The sequence below is a fragment of the Castor canadensis genome, chromosome 11 (assembly GCF_047511655.1).
Source record: "Castor canadensis chromosome 11, mCasCan1.hap1v2, whole genome shotgun sequence".
Lineage (NCBI taxonomy): Eukaryota > Metazoa > Chordata > Mammalia > Rodentia > Castoridae > Castor > Castor canadensis.
Genome location: NC_133396.1, coordinates 27,435,955 through 27,454,359, shown reverse-complemented (window position 1 = coordinate 27,454,359; position 18,405 = coordinate 27,435,955). Strand labels below are relative to the sequence as shown.

At 34.9% G+C, this 18,405-nt stretch overlaps 1 protein-coding gene across 16 annotated transcripts in view; it reads left to right on the top strand.

The window, feature by feature from the left end:
* Spag9 (sperm associated antigen 9) overlaps positions 1–18,405 on the top strand; it is a 125,700-nt gene that overhangs the window by 76,336 nt on the left and 30,959 nt on the right. For all 16 annotated transcript variants that reach the window (XM_074046050.1, XM_074046053.1, XM_074046052.1 and 13 more), the window contains 5 exons: positions 10,927–10,984; positions 12,036–12,188; positions 12,715–12,766; positions 14,807–14,937; positions 17,066–17,122. In XM_074046050.1, the coding sequence (XP_073902151.1) occupies positions 10,927–10,984; positions 12,036–12,188; positions 12,715–12,766; positions 14,807–14,937; positions 17,066–17,122 (451 nt within the window). The remainder of the gene's footprint in view (positions 1–10,926; positions 10,985–12,035; positions 12,189–12,714; positions 12,767–14,806; positions 14,938–17,065; positions 17,123–18,405) is intronic.

Genomic DNA, 18,405 nt, shown 5'->3' with positions numbered 1-18,405 from the left:
ATACAGAAGCAATAGTGTGTGTGTGTGTGTGTGTGTGTGTGTAAGTGATGGATGAACCATAAGTCCCTGGCTTAAATAAATCTCATTGAATTGAATTCTGTTGACCTTAATTAAATAAGCAATTATAACACTTGATTTTTTAGAGCTATCACAGAGCATTACGTTTTTACCTCTGTGGAAAATATAATAATTTTAAAGTTTTTGTTGATCTAGGGGTATAGCCAGAGGCCTAGGTTTAATCCCTAGTTACCCACCCCCCAAAGTTTCTTTTGTTGTTGAATACATAGTTTAAAAAGAATACTGCTTTGGCTCATACAATATAAATTTATTTGGTGACCTTTACCAAATACCTTAACCTTTCTAGCTCTGTGTAAATGAAGGAATCGAAATCTCATCCAGGAGCTCAGACTTCCTGTGTGTGTTGATACAGCTTAACTGGAACACAGACACCCTGCCCCCTCCTCATTTGTTTATGTCTATGATTACCTTTGTCCAACAGCAGCAGAGTTGAGTAGTTTGTAGCAGAGATCATTTGGCCCACAAAGTCTAAAATATTTGCCCTCTGGCCCTTTAAAGAAAAAGTTTGCCAACGCCTGCTCTAGGTGATTGCTAAGGTTCATCTTAGCAATAATTATGTGATTCTGGCTCAAGTGAATGAGTTCTAAAGTACTTTTGTTATAAGTTAAGACCTTGTAGAAATTGAAAATTATATAAAATTAAAAATGTATCCTTGAGATACTAGGCTGCAAAAAAGTGTTCCTAGGGCTGGTGGAATGGCTCAGGTGGTAGAGTACATGCCTTGCAAGTGTGAGCCCCTAAGTATACCACCAAATAAATAAAAGTTCTGTTAGTGTAATTTTAATACAGACTACACTGTTGTAAAAGAGCGCTAATTGTCAAGTCTTGTAAATGTAGTATGGAGTGACATTGATTATACTAACGTAAGTTAAAATTATTGATTACCAGTTGTGTCTTGACGTTGTGAATAGTTGATTTTAAAACCACAAGTTCAGCAAAGTGTGGTGGTACATGCCTGTAATTCCAGCACTCAGGGACTGGAACAGGAGGATCATGAGAATAAGGCCACCCTGAACTATATGGTGAGATCCTGTCTCAGAAAAAAAAGACACAAAAAACCCAAAAACTCCTACAAGTTTATCTGAACATATGTATATATACAGAGAGAGAGAGATTCAAAAGTACATAAATTTAACTATTTTGTGTTAGACACAAAGAGACTCCCACCACCGGTAGGTCATGCCTATAATCCAAGCTACTCAGGAGGTAGAGATCAGGAGGATCACAGTTCAAAGCCAGCTTAGGCAAATAGTTCATGAGTCTCTATCTCAAAAAACCCTATCACAAAAAAATTGGTCTGGTGGAGTGGCTTAAGGTGAAGGCCCTGAGTTTAAGCCTCAGTACCACAAAAAAAGAAAGTCTAAGTAAAACATTGAGGAAAAAAAAAAAATGAATGAATTTAATTCTCAAGGAAATCTCAGAAAGATTAATTCTTAAGAAATACTCTACTTTTACATTCAGATTACAGCTTCATTTTCAATTATAAATGAAAAATTCTTTTTAACATTTAATTTGCTTAAGAAATTGAGATCCTGGTAAAACTAAGGGATAGATGTTTTTAAAGTTAAAAAGAAAACTTTTAAAATTAAAAAAATTGTATTTTGGCTGGAGGTATGATTCAAGTGGTAGAGCACCTGCCTAGCAAGCATAAAGTCCTGAGTTCAAACTCTATTACCTCCAAAAAAATTACATTCAAATTTACATACATTAAAATTCACTGTTTTTTTTTTTACTTTGGACAAATATAGCGTCATATAACCACCTCCATAATCAATATACTTCACCTACCAAAATTTCCTTCATTTTGCTTCCTTATATTAACCAGAATTAACTACTTTTAAATATAATTTATACAGGCTTTTGCCTCAAACCCAGTAGTGAGTAATACAATTTTTCAGATTGGTGGCCCCATTCTTTCTTTTTCTGTAAAGAATTAAGTCTATAGCACTTAGAAATAATTATAGTCAGACTGAGGCTCAAGTGATAGTCTGAGTTCAATCCCCCTGCAAAAATGAATGAATAAATAAAATAAAACTGTGATCTTTTAGTTAAATCAAGTATTTTCTGAAAGCCAAAAATTAAAATAATAAATTAAAAGCAAAATCCTTTGATTTCCTTTCCATGAAGATAAGAGACTATAAACCACTCTTTTCTGCTTTGCATATCTTAGTATATTTAGCTCTAGAATTTTCTAGATTAGGGTATTTTAATTTATTGAAATTAGTGGTTTATGCCTATGTAAATACTTCTGATCAAAGATGGTAAGTGATATTTCTAAGGAATGTATTTATTTTCTGGCTTCTAGGCAGTTCAGTGATAACAACTGAGAGTAATACTCATTAGGACATGGTTATGTGAACAAAATTGGTTTCCAACATTCTTTAATTGACCTTACATTGATAAATAAGTACACAGTCCATTTCTATAACTCATTACTCATTTTTCTAGTTACTCTGTTTCTGTAAAACTCTTCTCTTGTTCCAGGATTAAATTCTTTTAATCATTATACATGAATTCAGTACTTAGATTACTTTTTTCTGATTTTGATAATTTAAAAGAGATAATCCCAGGTTTGTCCTTTTATCTTGATTGGTGTCTCATCCCTTCACTTTTTCAATGATCCTTTTTCTGGTCACTCATTCTAGTTGACTACATTCTACAGTTTGGTTGTACTCTTGAGATTTTCTTTCTCTTTTTTATCTTACGTATTTTCAACTTCACTATTTTTATTAATTTCTTTCCATTATCACTTAAACATATTCAGGTCTTTCCTATTTATGAATAAAAAAACTGAGCCCTGGGCATTGGTGACTCTTACCTGTAATCCTAGCTAATTTGAGAGGCTGAGATGGAACCAGAGCAGAGTTCCAACCCCAGTGCCACCAAAAAAAAAAAAGGTAAAATTACCAGAGCAAAATGGACTGGAGGTGTGGCTTAGGCAGGAATGTGCCTGCTTTGCAAGCATGAAGCCCAGTCATGCTCTCCTACCCCCACCCCAAATAATAATAATTTCACTATCTACCTCCTGTCACTCACTATCCTTCTATTTCTAGTCATGCTTTTATGCTACTGTATTGATTAGGTGTCTGCAGTGTGCTAGGCACTGTTCTAGTTACTGGCAATGCATCAGGGAACAAAACTTCTTGAGGCAGGTGGCAGGACTTCAGTTCCACTTGTTCCTCATCCTACTATTACCTGGCATTCTCATCTCTTCCCACCTTGTCTGAAACATCCTTCTTGTTTGCTATATCCACCGGTTCCTTCTTAGTTAATTCATCTGACTTCTCGAAAGCAATTGTTTTAAAAAGGATCCTTGTTGGATTTCCATGATACCAGACTTGCCTACAACATTTCCTGCCTCTGATTATTCCTTTTCATTTGTCTTTGCAGGATGTACTTCCTCCTCATCAGTTCCTGTCCTAGGCCTGTTTCTCTGTTTGGGAAATCATATTTGCTAAGAAACAATTAGTTTCTTGGTTTTTTTTTTTTTTTTTTTCATTTTTCTTTTATTATTCATATGTGCATACAAGGCTTGGTTTATTTCTCCCCCCTGCCCCCACCCCCTCCCTTACCACCCACTCCACCCCCTCCCGCTCCCCCCCTCAATACCCAGCAGAAACTATTTTGCCCTTATCTCTAATTTTGTTGTAGAGAGAGTATAAGCAATAATAGGAAGGAACAAGGGGTTTTGCTGGTTGAGATAAGGATAGCTATACAGGGCATTGACTCACATTGATTTCCTGTGCATGGGTGTTACCTTCTAGGTTAATTCTTTTTAATCTAACCTTTTCTCTAGTTCCTGGTCCCCTTTTCCTATTGGCCTCAGTTGCTTTAAGGTATCTGCTTTAGTTTCTCTGCATTAAGGGCAACAAATGCTAGCTAGTTTTTTAGGTGTCTTACCTATCCTCACCCCTCCCTTGTGTGCTCTCGCTTTTATCATGTGCTCATAGTCCAATCCCCTTGTTGTGTTTGCCCTTGATCTAATGTCCACATATGAGGGAGAACATACGATTTTTGGTCTTTTGAGCCAGGCTAACCTCACTCAGAATGATGTTCTCCAATTCCATCCATTTACCAGCGAATGATAACATTTCGTTCTTCTTCATGGCTGCATAAAATTCCATTGTGTATAGATACCACATTTTCTTAATCCATTCGTCAGTGCTGGGGCATCTTGGCTGTTTCCATAACTTGGCTATTGTGAATAGTGCCGCAATAAACATGGATGTGCAGGTGCCTCTGGAGTAACAGTCTTTTGGGTATATCCCCAAGAGTGGTATTGCTGGATCAAATGGTAGATCGATGTCCAGCTTTTTAAGTAGCCTCCAAATTTTTTTCCAGAGTGGTTGTACTAGTCTACATTCCCACCAACAGTGTAAGAGGGTTCCTTTTTCCCTGCATCCTCGCCAACACCTGTTGTTGGTGGTGTTGCTGATGATGGCTATTCTAACAGGGGTGAGGTGGAATCTTAGTGTGGTTTTAATTTGCATTTCCTTTATTGCTAGAGATGGTGAGCATTTTTTCATGTGTTTTCTGGCCATTTGAATTTCTTCTTTTGAGAAAGTTCTGTTTAGTTCACATGCCCATTTCTTTATTGGTTCATTAGTTTTGGGAGAATTTAGTTTTTTAAGTTCCCTGTATATTCTGGTTATCAGTCCTTTGTCTGATGTATAATTGGCAAATATTTTCTCCCACTCTGTGGGTGTTCTCTTCAGTTTAGAGACCATTTCTTTTGATGAACAGAAGCTTTTTAGTTTTATGAGGTCCCATTTATCTATGCTATCTCTTAGTTGCTGTGCTGCTGGGGTTTCATTGAGAAAGTTCTTACCTATACCTACTAACTCCAGAGTATTTCCTACTCTTTCTTGTATCAACTTAAGAGTTTGGGGTCTGATATTAAGATCCTTGATCCATTTTGAGTTAATCTTGGTATAGGGTGATATACATGGATCTAGTTTCAGTTTTTTGCAGACTGCTAACCAGTTTTCCCAGCAGTTTTTGTTGAAGAGGCTGCTATTTCTCCATCGTATATTTTTAGCTCCTTTGTCAAAGATAAGTTGCTTATAGTTGTGTGGCTTCATATCTGGATCCTCTATTCTGTTCCACTGGTCTTCATGTCTGTTTTTGTGCCAGTACCATGCTGTTTTTATTGTTATTGCTTTGTAATATAGTTTGAAGTCAGGTATTGTAATACCTCCTGCATTGTTCTTTTGACTGAGTATTGCCTTGGCTATTCGTGGCCTCTTGTTTTTCCATATAAATTTAACAGTAGATTTTTCAATCTCTTTGATGAATGTCATTGGAATTTTGATGGGAATTGCATTAAACATGTAGATTACTTTTGGGAGTATAGACATTTTTACTATGTTGATTCTACCAATCCATGAGCATGGGAGATCTCTCCACTTTCTATAGTCTTCCTCAATCTCTTTCTTCAGAAGTGTATAGTTTTCCTTGTAGAGGTCTTTCACATCTTTTGTTAGGTTTACACCTAGGTATTTGATTTTTTTTGAGGCTATTGTAAATGGAATTGTTTTCATACATTCTTTTTCAGTTTGTTGATTATTATTGTATAGAAATGCTAATGATTTTTCTATGTTGATTTTATATCCTGCTACTTTGCTATAGCTATTGATGATGTCTAGAAGCTTCTGAGTAGAGTTTTTTGGGTCTTTAAGGTATAGGATCATGTCGTCTGCAAATAGGGATATTTTGACAGTTTCTTTACCTATTTGTATTCCTTTTATTCCTTCTTCTTGCCTAATTGCTCTGGCTAGGAATTCCAGTACTATGTTGAATAGGAGTGGAGATAGTGGGCATCCTTGTCTGGTTCCTGATTTTAGAGGGAACGGTTTTAATTTTTCTCCGTTAAGTATAATGCTGGCTGTAGGTTTGTCATATATAGCTTTTACAATGTTGAGGAACTTTCCTTCTATTCCTAGTTTTCTTAGAGCTTTTATCATGAAATGATGTTGGATCTTATCAAAGGCTTTTTCTGCATCTATTGAGATGATCAAGTGGTTTTTGTCTTTGCTTCTGTTAATGTGGTTTATTACGTTTATTGATTTTCGTATGTTGAACCACCCCTGCATCCCTGGGATGAAGCCTACCTGGTCGTGGTGAATAATCTTTTTGATGTGTTGCTGAATTCGATTTGCCATTATTTTGTTGAGGATTTTTGCATCAATGTTCATTAAGGAGATTGGCCTATAGTTCTCCTTTTTGGAGGTGTCTTTGCCTGGTTTTGGGATAAGTGTAATAGTGGCTTCATAAAATGTGTTTGGCAGTTTTCCTTCCCTTTCTATTTCATGGAACAGTTTAAGGAGGGTTGGTATCAGTTCTTCTTTAAAGGTCTGATAGAATTCAGCAGAGAATCCATCAGGTCCTGGACTTTTCTTTTTGGGGAGACTCTTGATTGCTGCTTCAATTTCATTTTGTGTTATAGGTCTATTCAGGTGATTAATTTCCTCTTGGTTCAGTTTTGGATGATCATATGTATCTAGAAATCTGTCCATTTCTTTTAGATTTTCAAATTTATTTGAATATAGGTTCTCAAAGTAGTCTCTGATGATTTCCTGGACTTCCATGGTGTTTGTTGTTATCTCCCCTTTTGCATTCCTGATTCTACTAATTTGGGTTTTTTCTCTCCTCATTTTAGTCAGGTTTGCCAGGGGTCTATCGATCTTGTTTATTTTTTCAAAGAACCAACTTTTTGTTTCATTAATTCTTTGTATGGTTTTTTTGGTTTCTATTTCGTTGATTTCAGCTCTTATTTTTATTATTTCTCTCCTATTTGTTTTGGGATTTGCTTGTTCTTGTTTTTCTAGGAGTTTGAGATGTATCATTAGGTCATTGATTTGGGATCTTTCAATCTTTTTAATATATGCACTCATGGCTATAAACTTTCCTCTCAAGACTGCCTTAGCTGTGTCCCATAGGTTCCGGTAGGTTGTGTTTTCATTTTCATTGACTTCCAGGAACATTTTAATTTCCTCTTTTATTGCATCGATGATCCATTCTTCATTAAGTAATGAGTTATTTAGTTTCCAGCTGTTTGCATGTTTTTTGTCTTTACTTTTGTTGTTGAGTACTACTTTTACTGCATTGTGGTCAGATAGTATGCATGGTATTATTTCTATTTTCTTATATTTGCTGAGACTTGCTTTGTGCCCTAGGATATGATCTATTTTGGAGAAGGTTCCATGGGCTGCTGAGAAGAATGTATATTGTGTAGAGGTTGGATGAAATGTTCTGTAGACATCTACTAGGTCCACTTGATCTATTGCATATTTTAGATCTTGGATTTCTTTATTGAGTTTTTGTTTGGATGACCTATCTATTGATGATAATGGAGTGTTAAAGTCTCCCACAACCACTGTGTTGGCGTTTATATATGCTTTTAGGTCTTTCAGGGTATGTTTGATGAAATTGGGTGCGTTGACATTGGGTGCATACAGATTGATGATTATTATTTCCTTTTGGTCTATTTCCCCTTTTATTAGTATGGAATGTCCTTCTTTATCTCGTTTGATCAATGTAGGTTTGAAGTCTACTTTGTCAGAGATAAGTATTGCTACTCCTGCTTGTTTTCGGGGGCCATTGGCTTGGTAAATCTTCTTCCAGCCTTTCATCCTAAGCATATGCTTATTTCTGTCGGTGAGATGAGTCTCCTGTAAGCAACAAATTGTTGGATCTTCTTTTTTAATCCATTTTGTCAAACGGTGTCTTTTGATGGGTGAATTAAGGAGGTACTTCCTCCTCATCAGTTCCTGTCCTAGGCCTGTTTCTCTGTTTGGGAAATCATATTTGCTAAGAAACAATTAGTTTCTTGGTTTTTATGGAAAATTAATTTTTATCTTCATTTCGTATCTTTCCCAGAGCCCCAGACCCTACATTTGACATTCCTAGAGCTCAATTCATCATCCTTATTGTCTTTCCCCCAGGTCTGTTCTTGTAGTAATACATCTCATCTCTGTGAATGAACATCTTCGCCATCCACTGAGCTCTCCATCCTAGATCTCTCATTCTTTCCTCACGGTCAATTCCTAGAGCTCATTTGTTCTCTCTCCTAACTATATGTATGTATTTATCTTTTTTGTCTCTGTGTAAATAACATGCATGCTAGGAATTCTTCCTTGATTTCCTAATTAAAGATTAGTTGTCCCTGAATTATATTTCCATGGCAGTGAATTTTACTGTGCCATTTTCCATACTTTACTGTCATTTTCTATGTACCTATCTAGTTGGATGGGCTAAAGTTCACTGTGGCCAACACAATTGTGTCTTTTTCTCACTGTTGCATATATATCACATTATACAATAACTAAGTGAGTGTGATTGTGAACTAGTTCTATCAGTTTTGTTTCACCTCTAAATCTGTGATTCATCACCTTTTGAGGTTACAAATGCTGTATAGGAGAATTTTCAAGGTACCAGTGCACCTTTAGAAGAATGTATACAACTAAATAAATTGGTGCATACATTCCTAAGGATTGCAGATAATTTTGAAGGCCTTTGATGAATCTATCTTGATATCTGATGCTAAAATCTAAATGAAACTTCTATAATTTTAGAAACTACCAGGCAGGGATTTTTTTGCGGGGGGGAAGTTGTTTGTTTGATGGTAAGGGGAGTTTGCTTGTTTTTAGTAGGTAAAGTTTCCAAGTATGTTAGATTTACTTGCTTTGTTTAAGTCTTGAATAGAGATGAAGTTACTTTATCATATTTTTCTTAAAGTTTATAACTACGAGTTAGATTTTATTGATAAATTTCAAAATGAAAATTTTGGATAATCTTGGTTATACACTAAATTTTAAGAGAACTCTTTACCAAGAGTGTGTACATTTAGTATAAACCCTAGAAACTATATTATAGTTTATGTTTCTCATAAATTTTTCTATTTATAATATTTATACTTTTATTGTGTTTAGTTAATGGTTTTTCTATATTGTTTCGATTTCTTTGTCACCTTTCTCTTATTTTAAAATACGCGAGTTTAGTTCTTGCTTTCTGAAAACAATCTAATTGAGTTTCTCATTCATTTTTCTCTTGGGCTGCTTACCCAGGGGAATATTCTGGTGTGTATGCTTTTGAATACTTTCACATTACTGCTTTTTAAGCTAGGTGTTCTTGGCTGCTATTCTCACTTAATGCTTTCTCATCTTTTTTTTCTGCTCAAGTACTTTTTTTTTTTTTTGCTCTGCATATATTTTCAGCTTTTATGCTTATCTAAATGCTTGATAGTTTAATAGTGAAAACATTTATTATGTAAACTTTTTCAACCAGTCTAAACTCTGTTTTCTTCTGTCTCTGTAGCTTTACTGAAAAGTTAAAATTAGTGCTTAAAGCAAGCATCTCAACAAAAATCATTTGGAGTTGGAATTGGGAAACTTTTAGTTTTTTCTCAAGTTTGTGATAAATACATAGTAAAATGGTTGAATATACTACTATTTATGATATTTGAGAATATTTGAAAAAATTATAAACAAAATAGGAGACCATATATCAGGATTGACTTTTTAGCATTCCTAAGTTTGTTTTATTTGTTTTAAATAATTTGAAAATCATTCGGAATTTTAACTTTTTTTGAAAAATAAAAGGACAAGTTAACTCTTCCTTTGCCTTACTGAAATAGTTTTCTTTAGAAGTATTTTCTTCTTAATTTCCTGAGTTGTGTTTCTTCTCTCATTGTATGACATTTTCCACATTAACTCATAATTTCTTGGACAAGTAAGTGATTTTTTTTTTTGTTTTTTGTTTCATGTCTTCAGTTTTCTCTAATATGCTATTTCATTACTTCTGTTTCTTATAAGAAGCAGATTCATAGCTTTATTTTCCCTAAAGACTATTATATTGTATCTCACATTGAATGTTCTGCATAGCTACCTAGCTTACAGTACCCATTAAAATATTAAACACAACTGTATAAGGTGACAACTAAACATTACTGTTATTTTATAGGAAAGTTTTAGGAAACTCTGTATTATTGACATGGGGTTTTCAATTTCATCATATTCACTTTTATTGTGAGAAAGAATTGGTAAAGCATTTTTAAGTATATCAGAGAGCATCCTTATGAACGAAGGAGATCATCTTTAGGTCTGTCTTTTGCACATCATTATGCATTAAATCATAGCATTGTGAGTCCTGATGTTTTTCATATCATGCATAGAACTTTATAAATTAATATTTTCATGCTGTTTCTTACATACAACATTTCTTGTTCTTTGTTTTTGCTTTACATGGAATGCATGGGCTTTAAGACCATAATTTCTTTGGTAAGGTTTTATCTGCCTTGGGGTTCTGTCTTTAGCCTATTCTCTATTAATAAGATCTAATTTTTAAGCAGAAGTCTACAATATCAGTTGTAATTTGGAAACAACTTCCTGTCCTCATTAGTGCTATTCTTTTTACCCTTTAAATAATGTTACATACTAGAATATTTGACAGAAAACTTTTGATCCTTTTGAAATACTATCTTTAAGAAAAAAAATATAGACTTAAAAGATGTAAGGAATTGGCCAACAAGAGCTGATATAATTCCAGCTAGTTGAAAAGCTGAGGCAGAAGAATCAGTTGAGCCCAGGAGTTTGACACAAGCAAGGGCAACACAGGAAGACTCTGTCACTAAAACAACAACAGCAACAATAAAAAGAATCGGCAACAAAAGCTTTGTTCTGTGATGAATAATTATTTACAATTTTATAATCTTTGCAAGTAGATATGTCAAATGAAGCCAAAGACAAAATAAAATGGCTTAAAAGATAAAGTTTATAAAATTTGGATATATAACTTATTTAATTTTTGATAAATTTATTTTCAAGGTCTTTATCATTTTTCTCTTGCTAGGAATGGGTCGTGAAGTTGAAAATCTCATTCTAGAGAATACACAACTGTTGGAAACCAAGTAAGTATGGAATTTGTTTGTTTGTTTATTTAATATTGTACTAGGGATTAAACTCAAAACCTCCCCAATTGCTAGGCAAGGTATGGAATTTTAAGGAACAAAAGATAATTTTCTTCTTATCCAAGACAATGACATTTCATTAGTTTAACACAGCACTATATGTTTCCCTCCTTCATCTCACACACACATAAGCCCACACACACTTAGCCCTGATGGCTAAGTTTTATTACTCTGTTTTTTGCAGATACTCTACAAGTCCATGCTTTTTCTCTTAATCTTTTGGATGTGTGCTACACCTTTTTTGTTGTTTTTCCTGAGATTTTCATATGTTCTTATCTGTTTTCCTTGGATTTATTACATTTCTGCACAATTGTTTTAATATATGCCCAGCCTACTTTTATAGAACTCTCTTCTATACCTGTGAATTCTTGGGTACAGTTTGAAGAGTCTTAGGCCCTTAAGCAGCATGTTCGGGGATTATTTAAAGGAACAGGTCTTTTGTCATGTGAAACAGCAGACTGGGTCCCCTTGTCATATTTTGTGGCCAACCAACTTCAGAACAAGTGTGTATATTGACACAGAATGTACTATAATAAGGTGATACCCAAAAGAACTGGATCTTAGAATTTTTTTCTTCAGTTTCTTTCCAGTTTAGAATATTTTATTATTTACCTTATTATTTACTGAAGGTAACCTCAAGAAGTAATTGGACTATATTGATTAGGTATTGTGCTCACTTTGGCAGTACATATCGTAAACTTGATTGGGCAATATTTTTGTGGGAACTTATAACAATAGTAGCCTTAGAATGCCATTTTCATTTTTCTTAACTCTATTTGTTGGTAATATGTGTTCATCCATTCTTTTCTTGATAAAGTATGAAGAGTAAAAACTTACTATTGTTTTGTATTCTTTTTGTACATTAAGTACAATTTCCAGAAGTATTCAATTATTCATCTTTATGATTGTACAATTACTTAAGTCTACAAAGGAATAGCCAAAAGGTGGAAAAAATATTTATAATGATGCACTTGAAATATGTGTTTCTTAGAAATGCTTTGAATGTAGTGAAGAATGATTTGATAGCAAAAGTGGATGAACTGACCTGTGAGAAAGATGTGCTACAGGGGGAATTGGAAGCTGTGAAACAAGCCAAACTGAAGCTAGAGGAAAAGAACAAAGAATTGGAGGAAGAGCTCAGGAAGTAAGTTTTAACTGGATTGCTCTAATCCAAACTGTCTTTACCAGGGTGCCACAAAAGGTTAATTGAGACCAAGGCCTTCAGTTTCCAAACCAGGAAGGGCTGAGAGCTACCTGGAAAGCATGAAATGCCCCACTACTCTGCTATGAGCAGGCCCCTCCTTTTTCCAGCCTGTCATCTAAGCAGTACCATCTTTTTTTTTTCTTTCTTTCTAAATGTGAGAAAAGTTAGGATTATTTAATAAGGAAATTAAAATTCATATTTTCCTTCACCTAGCTTAGCTTTTTTCACCTAGCTTTTTTCAGAGGACTGCTGTTGTCCTCTCTTGTTTTAAAATGAGGTCTCATTATTTAGCCCAGGCATGCATTACTGAGCCCAGCTTGTTTTTTAAAGGAGTGCCATAATAACATTTTTTTTTAATGGAATGCAGCTAACTGGTACCCTTTTGTAGTTAAAACTGTCTACCTACTCTCATTATTTGAAATGATGAATTCAATTCAAATAATACATTTTATTTTTTTCCCACTAGAGCTCGTGCAGAAGCTGAAGATGCAAGGCAAAAAGCAAAAGATGATGATGATGTAAGTTTATAATTTTGGACTTTTTTTCTTTTCTTACCATGATATATATATCATAAAGCTTTAAAAAGTAAGAAGACATGTTCATGAATAGGATAGTTGATGCTTCCACATAGTCTGCAGATACTAAGCCTGCTAGCTACACGCTGTGTACTCATTTTTTCCTCTGGCTCTGAGCTGTGACCTCTGTTTTTATATTCAAGATCTTACTTAAAACCAACAAGGGTATTTGGGGTCTTTTTTGTGTATTGTTTTTGTTTCTTTTCTTTTTCTCTCTTTCTGTCTTTATTTGTTTGTTTATTTTGGAGGGGATACTGGGGATTGAACACAGGTCCTTGCATGCTAGGCCATTGAGCTATTTCCCTGGACCTCAAATTTTGGTTTAGAAATATAAAACCTTGGTAATAAAAGTTGTTTGGTAATATTTAACATGAAAAGATGAAGTCTGGGACTTTAATATTAGCCCATATTATTTAAGAATAATAATTAACATTATGAATCCATCACCAAATTTCAGAACAAGAACATTACCAGCCATTGAGCTACCCTGCACTATTCCCATCCAGAGGAAACCATCACCCTTTATTTTTCATTTGCCCTACTTAAAAAAGAATAATTTTATCATACCATTTATATAAACAGACGGATGGACAGACACACACACACACACACATACACACACACCCCTACCAACCCTACAAAGTATGGTTTTCATTGTTTTTGTGTTTTGTACTACGTTTGGGGACTGGGAGGGTGGCTTAGTGGTAGAGCACTTTCTCCCAACTCAAGGACCTGGATTTAATCCCTGGCACCACCAAAACAAACAAACAACAACAACAAAAAACCCTATTTAATCTTGGAGTGTTGCTTCTGTTGCTTGATAGTATGTTTTTGAGATTCACCTATGTTGTAATATTGTGTTTGTAGTTCCTTAATATTCCATTATATGAATATTCTGCAAGTTACCTGTTTTCTTGTTAATATTTAGATGATTTTCAGCTTTTTATTACCACAAATAATGCTGTTAAGTCTTGTGTAGTTCAAGTCTTTTTTTGTTTTTGTTTTTGGCAGTACTTGGGTTTGAACTCAGGGCCTCATGCTTGCAAGACAGACGTTCTACCACTTGAGCCACTCTACCAGTCCAGTTTAAGTCTTTTGATACTGAGATTTGTGGAGTTTTTCCAGGGTATATACCTAGTAGTGGGATCTTTATTACTTGTGGCTGACTTTTATTTAAAAAGAAAAGAGCAAGTACTGTGACAGGAGGACAGTTGTGAAGACTGCTGAGGGCTAATCTCTACTTTAGTCTCACTCTTCCAAACCTTTCAGGTTTGATCCAGAATGTACATGCTCCTTTCAGCAAAGCAAAAGCCATACAGTGAAACCCACCCTTTGCCTCAGAAGAGGTTGAGAAATGAGCAGCAGATGGAAGTCAATTTGGATATGCCCTTTTGGAGTCTACTGCTCTGCATCCTCATGTTTACATCCTATTTTCTCTAGGGATAATTCTGTCTTAGACAACAGTCTCCATCTTTTTTGTATTTTTCCTGGTATTTAAGTCACTTTTGGTAACTAGGTAATAAGTTCACCATTTGTGCTGGCTCCTGGGTGTGTGTACAGATTGGTAGTTTGAGATACATGGACTTCCTTTGCAACTAACTTGTAACTATTTTTTGGATGACAGCTATTATACATAAATTTAATGTTAGGGCAACATTTCTAAGTAAAACTTACAAGAGCATACTAAATCTGTGTAGATAATAGTTAACTTTTTTGGTTTTAGTTCAAAATCTGTACTGTTTTTTGTAATTCCTTTATAATATATTTAAGTATCACTGTTTGTATTCAGAATTAAATTGCCTACCTCTTTTCAGTCATGAGCAATGATTTAGCTGTCTTTGTTGATTTTATTTTAAAAGGCCATTTTAAGCCTGTATTAGAAATTAAGGAATGCTTAAAACTTAATATTTTGCTTAAGTCTAAGGTTAACAGCAAATGATGTATAAGCTCCCAGAATAGTTTATCATCATCTTGTCATTCTAGAGTGATATCCCCACAGCACAGAGGAAGCGGTTTACTAGGGTAGAAATGGCCCGCGTTCTTATGGAGAGAAACCAGTATAAAGAGAGATTGATGGAGCTTCAAGAAGCTGTTCGATGGACAGAAATGATTCGGTTTGTATAAGAAGTGCTCTGGTGTTTTCCTAGTATTCTTTCATAGATTTATTCTGAACTAGAGTCTCTTCCTTGAGGGGCCAAGCTACTATCCTTGCTCTTTAGGAAGGACTTTCAAAATGACACTTGGATTAGTAACAGACCAGTATCAGAGACACAGGATCAAGTAAAAGTAGGTGTCTTGTGGGCCAGTATGAAATCTTGGGAGATGCACCCATAACCTGTAAAATGCAGTTGTTACTTAGAAATGGTGGTCAGTTTTCAAAAGAACATAGAAATTGTCAGTGTCAGGAAAAGATCAAAATTTCTTGTGTAACACAGGGAAAGCAAATCATTTTTACTTAGTGTCTTCCTATAAAATATATTTGCTTGATTTTTCCCTTTCTCTTTATGCAAAATGCACCTTCCACTGACATCTTTCAGTTAATTATATCTTTATTAACATGTATTAATTGTATGCATTAGTGGGCTTTAGTATATTATTTTAATAGTTGCAGTATAGTGTGCCTTAATCAAATTCAGCCTCTTTGTACCCACCTTCCCCACCTGCCAACCTCTAGTAATTACCGTTCTCCATTCATGCTGATTGGTTTTCTTTCCTTCTTTTTTTTTTTTAAACTTCCGTGTGTGAGAGAACATGCAGTATTTGTCTTTTATTGATTGTTGTCTCACCTAATGCTGTCATCTAGTAGTCTTATTCTCAGTAACAGTATTCCTTCCCTAATTCAGAAAGAGCTCACAAAAATTAGTTGTCCATTCATTTACCCATATTTTTGAAGTTGGATTGTCATAAGATTTACCAATAATTGGCACATTCTTTTCTAAGTTTATGAACATGTGTTCTAACCTCCAACTTTTACTTCTTAATTATTACATCATTTATTTAACAGTTTATTCTTCACAAATGTCATATTAGAATGAAGTGTTTTGTGTAACACATTTTGCAGTTTGCTATCATTGTAATTGCTGTTGCTACTGAGAATTAAGATTAGTATGCTAATCTTTGCTTACTGGACAAGGAAACTAACCTGAGAAATACGTTCTTACCTGCAGCATTTAGTAAGCATATCTAATAAATAGTGTATTTTAAAAACTGAGGGCATATAGCCAGGCTGTACAGTTCATTGCTTTTTAAAAAATCTAGCAGCTAAGTGGTAGTCAATAACTGAAAGGAAGTGATAGCTTACTTTTTACTTGTTCATTAATTTAAAAATGTTTTTAATTTAGTCCTTAGAGGCTCTGATAGGGTTGGCAGAATCCTTTCTACCTTACCAAATCAATTTGGAATATCTTCTTTTATGAAAGTTTGTTGAATTACCTGTCAATTCGGTTTAATCATCTCCCTGTTTCTAGTCATCCTATGGAAGCTACAGAAGTTTGTCCCATGAAAAATGACACATTAGAACAGTAAAGTTGCAAACTGTTTACTGAGAGCTGAGAGTGTAGGTGATAGAGACCATTATATATAGACAGGGATTAATAAGGCAATATTTTAAAAGGGAGAATAAGATGATATCTTAACAACAAAAAAGTTTTTATTTCTGTTTGTTTTATTGGGGTTTGGTTTTTGTTTTTTGAGACAGGCTGTCTCTGTATAGCTGAGGCTAGTCTCAAGCTTGCTGGTTAGTCCCATCTGGCTTGAAACTTACAATCCTCTTGCCTTGCTTCCTAACTGCTTGGATTGCAAGCAAATAGAACCCCACCTAGCTCAAAATTTTTAAGACTGTTGGGTACAGTGGTATGTGTCTTTTGTCCCAGCTACTTGGAAGGCTAAAGCAGGATTGCTTGAGCCCAGGAGATTAAGGCCAGTCTGGGCAATAGAGAACTTGCCTTTAAAAAAAAAATGAAATGGGAAAAATTTTAAATATTAACATTTAGGCATGTTGGGTATCTGTCCAACACAGATAATGATCATTAGACTGAAGGCTTTGAGGAGAGGTGAAATTTTATTTACCTTAGTAGTATTAGGTTTAACAGGCTGACTCATGATAGGTCAAAGTAACTACTTGCTGAATTTAATTGTTGACTGTCCTTATTGTATCCTTTGAAATCCTGAGGTCTTCTGTTCTTCAGATAGAAAGGTAGAGCACCTACCTAATACTTTTCTTTTTTTGTTTTTTTAACGTAGGGCATCACGAGAAAATCCAGCCATGCAAGAAAAAAAAAGGTCAAGCATCTGGCAGTTGTGAGTACATGAGGGACATTAGATAGCACTTTGAGACAAGATGATCATAGTTTTTTTGTTGTTCTTGTTGTTTGGGTTTTTTTGGCAGTTCTTTGGTTTGAACTCACAGCCTTAAGCTTGCTAGGCATACATTGTACCACTTGAGCCACACCTCTCGCCCATTTTTGCTTCAGTTATTTTTTTAGGTAGGGTCTCAGCATTTTTGTGATGTGATCCTCCTGCCTATGGTTCCCAAGTAGTTGGGATCACAGGCTTGTATCACCACGCCTGGCTTCTTGGTTGAGATGGGGTCTTACTACTTGTGATTGATCATAGATGTGAGCCACTGCCCCCTGCCTCAATTTTTTTTTTCAACTGAGAGAAAATAGCTTAACTGAAATTCTTCTTTTGATATACAGTGTGCCGACTCGGTAAGGCTGTTCTTGAGGACCAAAAATAAGCTATCGTAAGCTGCATCATGTTGGTTATGCATTTGGTAGAATCCTTTGCCAGATTAAATAAAATAATGGGGAGTTATTTACAAAGTTGATGACTACATGGATCCCAATTAAATTACTGATTTGGTGTTTGTAAGAAACTTCACAAAGTGAACATGAGAAATTTACTGTTTGTGGGGTTTGATTGGTATGTGCATGTTAAATTTTATTATGTTTGTGCCAGAAGTACTATGTATATATTATGTTAAAACTTTCCCTTTTGGGATCAATCTGCTAAATAATGGAATCATAACATTTTAAAACTGTGGATATGGAAGTCGTTACATAAATTGAGCTTAATTAGAAAATACATAAGACGCACTAACTTGGTAATATGTGTTCTAATACATTATTATAATAGACTGTTTTTAGAACTGGCATACTAAGCTGTTCAGATCTCAAAGCCCTAACTTTGCTGCTTAACAACCACTCTTACATTGCACCAAGTGGGAGGTAGCTAAGAAACCATTTTATTATCTTTATTCAATACAGGTTCCCTATGCTCAAGGGCTTCTCCCTTTCATTATGGAGATTGCTAATTAAAGAACAGACACCTTGCATTCTAATAGAATCATTTCTCTTCCCGAACATCTGAGTTAGGCTGTGAGTTTCTGCTAGAACTGCAGTGTGTGACTACAGAAATGGTTTTTGCAAATTTCTAACTCATTGCCTTGTAAAAGCACTGTGGGAGTTTCTTTTTTTAGATTTTTGGGGATCAAACCTAGGGCCTTGTGCATGCCAAGTGCACAAGTGCATGCAAACTCTACCACTGAGCTGTATCATCAGCCCTGGAATTTTCTTGGAGAT